The 9498-nt window shown below is 33.5% G+C and overlaps 1 protein-coding gene across 3 annotated transcripts in view; it reads left to right on the forward strand.

The window, feature by feature from the left end:
- LOC111509586 (EH domain-binding protein 1) overlaps positions 1-4341 on the forward strand; it is a 34310-nt gene extending 29969 nt beyond the window's left edge. For all 3 annotated transcript variants that reach the window (XM_074182446.1, XM_074182445.1, XM_074182447.1), the window contains one exon: positions 109-4341. In XM_074182446.1, the coding sequence (XP_074038547.1) occupies positions 109-190 (82 nt within the window). In that variant the 3' untranslated portion in view covers positions 191-4341. The remainder of the gene's footprint in view (positions 1-108) is intronic.
- The last annotated feature ends 5157 nt before the right edge of the window (positions 4342-9498 follow it).

The following is a 9498-nucleotide window of genomic DNA, read 5'->3' on the forward strand; positions in this document are numbered from 1 at the left end:
GCAAATATATATATATATATATATATATATATATATATATATATATATATATATATATATTTGCACAATTGTATTTTTCAATATTATTATTATTATTATTGTTTTCAGAATCGAGGATGATGAAATTATTGAGCAGGATGTTTCCCACATAGAGCTGCCAGCAAAGGATAGCAACTGTGTTATATCCTAATTATTTACTTCCTTTCATCGAAGAACTAGATGAAAAATGGAGTATTTATAATTTTTCAGAAATCGGTAGTCTAGATACCTTGGATAAAAAATGTTGATGGTGCTTTTTGTGATATTTTCTTTGAACTTTACCAGTAGTAGTGATGTTTGGTCGTGAAGATATTGTCTAGTGTTATAAATATATTATTTTTACAAGTAATTGGAATATCAGGTAATAAGTTTTTTCACTCAATTGACAGAAATTTTCGTTGGGTTTTTTCTAATCTAGAAAGGCATAATTATTAATTTGTTTCATCACTACAATTTTATAAGGAGAGCAAGCTGCAACTCCAGTGAAAATGTAAAATGTTTCATTTGTTGAAATTGTAAATAGTATTTATTTATGCTTGTAATTATGATGTAACTATTTATTATCTTTTGATTGCCATGCTGCTTTGTACATATTAATTATAAACCAAAATAATCACACTTTGGCTGTAAAATAATGCCCTCCGCTCTAGTAGTGCAATATGTTTCAGTTGGCTATTGTAAGAATTCGTTTTTCTTCTGAGGGGAAATCACTTTCCAATTAGTTCATTGTTAAATTTGAGGGTTATTTTGTTGTCACTTTTTGTAGATAGAACTATTCTGAAAGAGAGGACTGAAACCTGTAGCCTAGATTGAATCAAACACAAAAACTTCTTCCACAGTCCGGAACGGCAGCACCTTTTTCGACGTATCTTGCACCATTTATTATGAACTATATCAAATCCTCAAATTTAAATTTGCTTATTAATATCTAACCGGATGAACTCCCATAATGTTCTCCAAAATGGTCTTGATTGCAGTACGTTGTTCAGACAAGACAAGTTACTGAAACTCGTGTCAAGGAACACATGATGTGTTTTGTAAAAGAGTATGTTGGTCAGTATTATGTGATTGGTGTATGTTGGTCAGACTAGATAAGTTATTGAGACTTATATCAAACAGCACATGGTATGGTGGTAAGACTGGGAACGAATTCAAAATTCGTTACAAAGAACACAGGGCGTTCATTTGATTTTGTAGACTGGAAGAGTCTAGTGTCTCGTGAACATGCTTTATAGATTGCATGTTAAAAAACTCGTCACTATATTATAGAAACTGAAATAATCGATTTAAAAAAAAATTCAAGTAAGTCATTTCATCAGTCATGAAATTGCTCTTTTGATAAATTTCGATATTTCCCGTCATATTATTCATCACATGAATAATCTATCATTTTTCTGTCATTTCAGGATTATTTAAAAAATCAGTCCATATTTGCGACGTCTTCCGTGCTATTGAAGTGTGGACAGACGATAAAAGTTTCCAAAAAATTTCATTGTTCAGTTATAAACACATTCTGAAGTAATCAAGGATCTATTCAAATGAAAAATTTGGAGTTTTTTCTAATCGATACAGTACACCACTTCAATAGATCATGAAAATAAAAACTATTGTTAAAAATCGTTGAGGATGATACATGACACTAGACTTTTCGACGCCTTTCAAAGTTTGAAAGTACCAGAATAGTGAACAACTTACTTTTTATGAACTACTTACTCACTTCAAATTAGCAGCGACTTTTCCAAGACGTTTTCCCTAATGTTTGCTAAAAAGTTCATTGATGTTTGTCTAAAAATGATAGTGGGAGTTCATCTTGTTAGATATAAATGAGCTGAGTTAGATTTAACAAATTAAAATAATTCATTTTCTGATGATGCCAACTTGGTTTTTTCAAGAGGTGTGTGAGCAGTGTTTGTGTTTTATATAGATCTTCATTAGGTTGTTCGGGTGATTATTGAATCAACAAAATTCAAGATCTGCTTGGCGTACCAGGAAGTTCATTAGAAAGGGTTGTACTTATACGTCTTATTTTGTAATCACTGTTAACCAACAATTTTACATTACATTAATTAACACAAAATTTAGAACCGCTACTAAATTAAATATCGACAATGTTTTGTAGAACATTCAGATATATCTTGTCCACTGCTTTGAATGCGTCTCAAACTATTGATTTTTTCTCATTTGGTGATATGTTACAGTCGAAATTTTTCTGCTTAATGCATATGATTTGCTCAATTAATTTTTTCTTAAATGTCATTCATACAGGATGGGGCACAGAAAACGAAACAGATCGAATATCTTCAAAACACATGTATTCTGAAAAACATGTGAAAACACGTCAATTTGTAATGCAAGGGGGAGATCTTTCTATCATAACCTCAACCGTCATACCTCTACCCCATCCCTCGGTGACTATCAACCAAACAATTTGAATAGGGAAAGTAGTAAGTGTGAAACATCGTTGAAAAGATAATTTCAATTTCAATTTTAGATACCTAACTTTAGATTTTGGCGCCTTCTTGCGGTAAAAAAAAAACTGTTCTGTATAGCAGTTGAGGTTATGATAGGAAGATGTCCCCCTTGGATTAAAAATCGACGTGTTTTTGCATTTTTTTCAGAATACATGTGTTTTGAAGATATTCGATCTGTTTCGTTTTCGGTGGCCCACCCTGTATTGGTATTTGACATTTCAGCTGTGAACTTTTTGAAACAGCTGTGAACAGTTTTGAAACGTTTTGCAAAATGAGCCGGAGTTTCGATGATTACCTTTCCATCGGCGCTAAATATCTTTTCAGTGGATATTTTCTTGAAGTCTGAGAATAGAAAAAAGTCACGGAGCCAGATCCAGAGAATACGATGGGTGTAATTGTTTTCATTGATTTGTCACACGGTGCAAGTGTCTTGATGAAACAATACTTTCGTAATAGTCGCTGTTGATGGTTTTTTCCTTTTCAAGATGGTTGATGAATGTAATACCATGCGAATCTCAAAATACTGACACCATAACCTCACTAGCAGACTGTTGCGTTTTTACACGCTTTGGAGTCAGTTCACCATGTGCAGTCTACTCGAATGGCGATCGCTTTGCTTCTGGTGTGAAATTATGGAGCCACGTTTCATTCATTGTTACATATACTCAGAATCATCAATTCGTTGTTGTTTTTGGTCGAGCAAAAGCTCTTGCAGCTCCACCAGAGCTTTTGCATACCCAAATATTCAAGCGTGATATGTCCAACACATTCCTTCGATATCTTTAGAGCCGCAGCTACTCGATCAACTTCACTTCGCGGTCATCCAAATTTATTCTGTGAATTTTTTTGATGTTTAAATCGGTAACAGCCTCTTTGGGACGTCCATTGCGTGTATCGTCCTGGGTGCTCATTCCACCTCGTTTAAACTTAGCAAACCACTTCTGAGGGGTTGATTTTTTGGTGCAAAGTTCGAATAATGTTCATCAAGCCAAGCCTTGGTTTCAACAGTACTAAAGTACTGCATTAAAAAAAGCGATGCTTTATCAACACACGAAATTCCTTTTTATTCATTTTCTTCAAACTAACAGAAGTTGCTTCACTCAAAATGTTCTATCCCACATACTAATAGTGGATTCAACACTAGTAGCGCCATCTATGTGTTAACCCAGGAACTTATAGTATGACTAGTACTATGTTGCTGTATCGCTGTTGTTTCAATGTTTTGACAGAATCAGAATCAAGGAACTTAAGCGTGCGCAACGTTATAGAACAGTGCTTCCAAAAAAAATTGTTCTACAGCGCCATCTAGTGGCAAGTTACAGAAAAATTGATAGCCTAAAAACCTCTATGAAAAATTACTTATACATGTCAAGTTTCATCTCGATCGGTTGAGCGATGTAGAAGTTTATCACTTACTAACCAACCAACAAACATCCATTTTTATATAGTAGAAGATTCACTGATTCTATGCAAAAATCAGTAAAATTTCGACATAGTAACATTTTGACAAGAGCATGCTGAATGCTAGAATAAGCATATAGCAGGTAATGTTTTGTATACTTCATAGGGTGTTTTTATTCAACCATTTTTCTCGTGAGAATCACTTTAGTCATATTGCTGATATCCTAGAATAATTCTTATTTGAAACGAAACTTATTTTTGCACTCAAAAACTTGGATGTGCTACCTTTTTTTCCTAACTTGATTGTAAAATTTGTCCACTGTTGATTACTCGTGACTTTTTTCGAATTATCTTGATGATTGTGAGCTTTTGTGGTTGTAAATGTATATTTTTTGTTTAAAAAGGTGTAAATAAATACTTACTAATTTAATAGAGCAGTTTTTTCAATATGGTTTCCTATAGAAGATTCAATGGTGCCTAGAGTCAGGTGATGTATGCAGAGATGGTAAAGCATTATATTAATTGAAACATGATCAGATATAAACTTCGATGATTCACAGGTATGTTCCTCAAGAAGTTGAAAGGAATCATAAACTTGTAAGACAATTCGAATCTCTGCTAAAGCAATGTTCCCAAACGAAAAAAACAGAAATCTTTCAAAAATCTATTGTTCTATTAACCAGCTGTTGTCCCCTACAATTAACAACTCTCAAAAGTCGAAACTTGTGCGAGCTAAGGATTACCGCGGTCTTACCTTTTGACGTGCAACTCCTAGCAAGAGAATACCTAAATACCTGATATAGCTCCATAATTTTTTTGTTTTTTTCAAAAGTATGAGAAATATTGGGCCTGGAAAGGGTGATTAATTATCAAATAGAGATAAAATTAAATGGGGTGATACTAAGCTTCGACATTCATGATTCAATACCAGACAACGCTGTTCCGACCCGCCATAGATCTCATCAGTGGTGCTAAGCTGAACCACAAATGCATTGCTTAAAGAAAGATATCAAATTGTTGATCTAGGAAATACCAAAAGTGAAAGAAGAAAAATATCAAGAGGAGTGCCACAAGGGTCAATATTGGGGCCACCTCTGTTTCTAATCTATATCAACGACCCACCTCACGTGATGAACTCGTCAGACATAGAAACTATATTGTATGCAGATGATGCAAACTTGAGCAAAAAAATATATAAAATAGATGATCATCATATGATCCAGACTGACATATTAGAGAAAGCTCGATCATGGTTAACACCAAATGACTTGATTCTCAATGAACAAAAAACAGAAACTCTTAACTTTTGAAACAATTTGCTTAAATCGAGGTAACAAAAATTCTACCAAATTTTTGGGAGTACAAATAGACTTTCCAACCTGAAATTGATAGACCATATAAATAGCATGTGTAGTAAGTAAACTTAGTAAGACAGTTTTTGCTATTAGAAAAATCAAAAAAATAGTAAATCAAAGTGCGGCACTTGCAACATATTCACTTTTTCATTCAGTCCTTAGGTATGGTATAATTAAGTGGAATAATGCATCTTAATAGAATATTTCTGATTCAAAAATCTGCAGTAAAAAGCATAATCTCTGCCAATTATGATGGAAAGTGTCGACTAATATTTGTAAAACTTAAAATAATGACCCTATATTCAGTTATTATCTATGAAAATCTGCTTCTTGTTCAACAAAATTCGATGAATAAAGTTGCTCACAAGGATATACACCAACATGATACAAGAAATAAATCAAACCTTGTTCCTACAGCTAATAGGATGAAAAGAACAGATAATACAGCGTGACTCACGGTCCATGGTAGGTTAGACGTTTCTGGAAAACGCAAAGCATGATTTTTCTGAAAATTTCACCTCTCACATTTCCTTACCTGTTCTATCGATCTAAAATATTTTCTGCATTGCGGCGTTACCACTTCTATCAAAAAGTCCTAGCAATTATATTTTTTAAATGGAACACCCCGTATATTAATACATTTTTGGAATCGCTCTAGTATTTTAATACTTTTTTGTTAATAATGTCCTATACCTATCTCTATCTGTTTTCGAGATAAAAAATAAATTGTGCTAAATATGATCCAAAACATAGCCTTAATTGAAATTAAGTACATCAGTACTCTCAATCCATGAAAAGTTGATATTTTGATGATAGTTTGGACAAACTCGAAATATTCAAATAACACCAAGAAATCGACTCCATATCATACAGGGCGTGCTAAAATTACTATTATTTCCATTGTGCATAAAAGTAGTCGAAAGTTCATTTTTTCAAATGAAACCCTCTGTATATTACTCGATAAATTGAAATATGGTGAAAAATGCTTCAAGATGATATACATGTCCCTATACCTAAATCGTCAAGTTTTCTTAATAAAGCCGTTTTTGTGGAAAAATAGTTATTCACGTTTTACCTACAAGTGTTGAAAGTGGCATTTTATTTTGTGAGTGGGGATTATTGCAAAACGAGCGTCAGCAAGTGGAGCAAACTCACGAGCAAAATAAAATCACTTTTAATTAACAAATGTATCATACAAATTTATTTGTATAACGTTACTGCTGATAATAAAAAAAATTATAGGGTCCATGGGATTTGAACACACGATCTTTGAGTTCGTCGAACGATCGTCAAGTTTCCAGGAAACTTGACGAACTCTTCGACGATCGTTGGTTAAGGCGTTTAGGGCCGTGGGATTGGCCACCGAGATCACCCGATATCACGCCACTTGACTTTTTTTTATGGGGTGTTTTGAAAGAAAGGGTATATAGTACTCCAGTGCCTACCAAAGAAGAATTGCGACGGCGAATAGTGCGGAGTATTGAAGATTTGGATCCCCAGGAAATTGAAAAAGCAACCACAAGTCGCGTAAAAAAACATTTCAAAGTGTTTAGAATGTAATGGACAACATATTCAGCATTTATTGTGAAAATGTGATATTTTGTTTACAATTTTGTTATTTTGAATCATCCTATTCTGTTATTGTCTGTGCTTTCACATGTTTCAGCCCACAAAATCTTACTTTTTACCTAGAAATGATTGATTTTTGGTACAGTTGTTCCCTGGAAACCATTGGTGTTAATTCAGGATACATTTGGTTGAATTTTTTACACGTTCTGACAATGATTTGATCACTTTGTTCATGTGTATAATAAATAATTTCATAAGAACTTCGTTTGAATAATCAATATTTGCATTCATTTTGGAAGATGATTAGAAACACCGTCAATAACTCTTTGTAAATTACTTTTTACGATTACGATTTAGGTATAGGGACATGATATATCACCATGAAGCATAAAGCAGGAAATGTGAGAGGTGAAATTTTCAGAAAAATCATGCTTTGTGTTTTCCAGAAACGTCTAACCTACCATCGACCGTGAGTCACGCTGTATAGGAATCAAGCTATACAATGCCTTATCTGTCGAATTTCGTAACTTGCCATTTAGAAGATTCAAAAACTTATTGAAGAAAATATTAACCAAACATCCTTTATAAGAAATTGATCAATTTTTCGAAGTTATTCAAGAAGAGACACTTTCGTGGTCACCTCCCGAACTTTTATTCAACTTTGAATAAATATATGGTAGCTATCTGTCAATATTAGTCAATTTTTATAAGATTGGAATTTCATTTTGTTAACTTGTATTTTTTGTAAATCTAATTTATGTACAAACATTTTTTAGATACTATATTGACGAACCTATTTTAGAAATTGTATTGTGTCTAAGATCTGTGTGTTTCTTGAGACTAATAAAATTATTATTATCAATATTATTATTGCTGGACTCGACTGTCCTTGAAGGACAAGCCTGAGTAAGGTAGATAGCGTGGGCACTTTCTGTCATATTTTTTGTACATCAAGCGCGCATCGCTTTTTTCACAATAATACTAATATTTTTCGTTCGTTATTGTTTTAAGCTTATTAAAAAAATATCTTCAACTTTTCAGGTCGATGTTCCTTAAAAGCGTGTTTTTTAGTTTTTTACACTATATTTATTAAATTGAGTGAGTATTCACTGAGATATTACAGTGGACAGTAAACATATGAAACGGATAAAACTTTCGAAACAACCTAATAGTAAAAATGTGAAAAGGATTTGGAATGGGATTTCATTGATAGATTCTTTGGAATGAGACCTTTTGGATCTCTGACTCGCGTATTTTGTAGTTCTCACAGTTGAGCAGAGGTAACACATATATCCGATTTCGTAGACCTGAGAAGTCTAGTGTCGCTTAGCATATCTTAGAGATTGGCCACAGAATAAGTGAAAAATCTTTGAAATTTCTGAAACCGACACATGACAACAGGCTAGTAGATGCCTTCGAAAGTTTAGAAATAAAAAAATGTGGAAGGACATCAAACAATATGTAAGCAATTGATGGAAAACAAGTAAGTTAACTGACTTGTTTTCTGATTTGGCTCTCAAGTGGCAATAAATAGGGATGTACTGTTTCTGAGGAAGATTCAAGTCATATCAATATTTTCACTTTCCTTATTATTTCTATAATATCCGATATGTTATGTCATTTTTTTTCATTATATTATTATATTCAGAGATCTTCATTAGAATATACTAATAAGGCATTTTTAACATACATACATACTTCATACACGTCAATTATTTGAAATAAAATTCTGACTAATTTCATGGCTAATAATTTTTTTTGAGATACACTTACGTTAAATTTATATATTTTCGAATATGACTGGATATCAAATGGTTTCCATGTGAAGATAATGAGTTCGACTGGATTCCAATCAAAGAGCTGAACATTTTCTTAAATAATATAACACTGAATGATTTGACTGAATTTCCATTGTCCAATTGATCAAATATTTCTCATCATTTTGTCAATACAGGTAAATTGCATTTTCAGGAATATTTTCTCTTTCATACAGAAATCAAATAATTATATCTTTTTCATCTCTCTCCCGCTCCTTTCCGAGATTGTAATTGTATTCTGATTATTGGCGTCCTTTAGTTTTCTGTTGGCTGGTAATAAGTACGGTAATAAGTACTGTTCCCGAGTAGAGAGGACTGCATCCTTCGTGAGAAGGAAATATTAAAATCAGATAGTTGTTGGTTCACAGATGGATCAAACACACCTTCCGGTTCTGGTGCAGGTGTTTTCAGTCGCAGACCCAGGACAGAGATATCGACCTGCCTAGGAACCTTCGCAACTGTATTTCAAGCGGAAATTTGTGTGTGGGTAGATTGGAAGAATCTAACTTTATACACAAGTGAAAAAAAAATCTCGGACAGTCAAACGGCGTTGGCTTCTACCGCAACGTCTAAATTGGTAACAAATTGCCAAAAACGACTCTCCTCGATAGGAAGACCAAACAGATTGTATCTGGTCTGTATTCCTGGTCATACTGACCTGTAAGGCAATGAGACTGCTGAGTCCCTTGCAAAGGAGGGTGCTGCAAGCAGCTTCATCAGATCAGAACCTGTCATTGTCATCGCTTTGCCAAACAAACATTGAAAACCTGGATGGCAAGAAGATTTATGGACTTCTGGCTGAGTCTTCCAGAATTGGCTCACTCTAATGCGTTTATTCACCCTTCG

The sequence above is a fragment of the Leptinotarsa decemlineata genome, unplaced genomic scaffold (genome assembly GCF_025532065.1).
Source record: "Leptinotarsa decemlineata unplaced genomic scaffold, Ldec_3_MD MMD2_tig00026328_RagTag_RagTag, whole genome shotgun sequence".
NCBI lineage: Eukaryota > Metazoa > Arthropoda > Insecta > Coleoptera > Chrysomelidae > Leptinotarsa > Leptinotarsa decemlineata.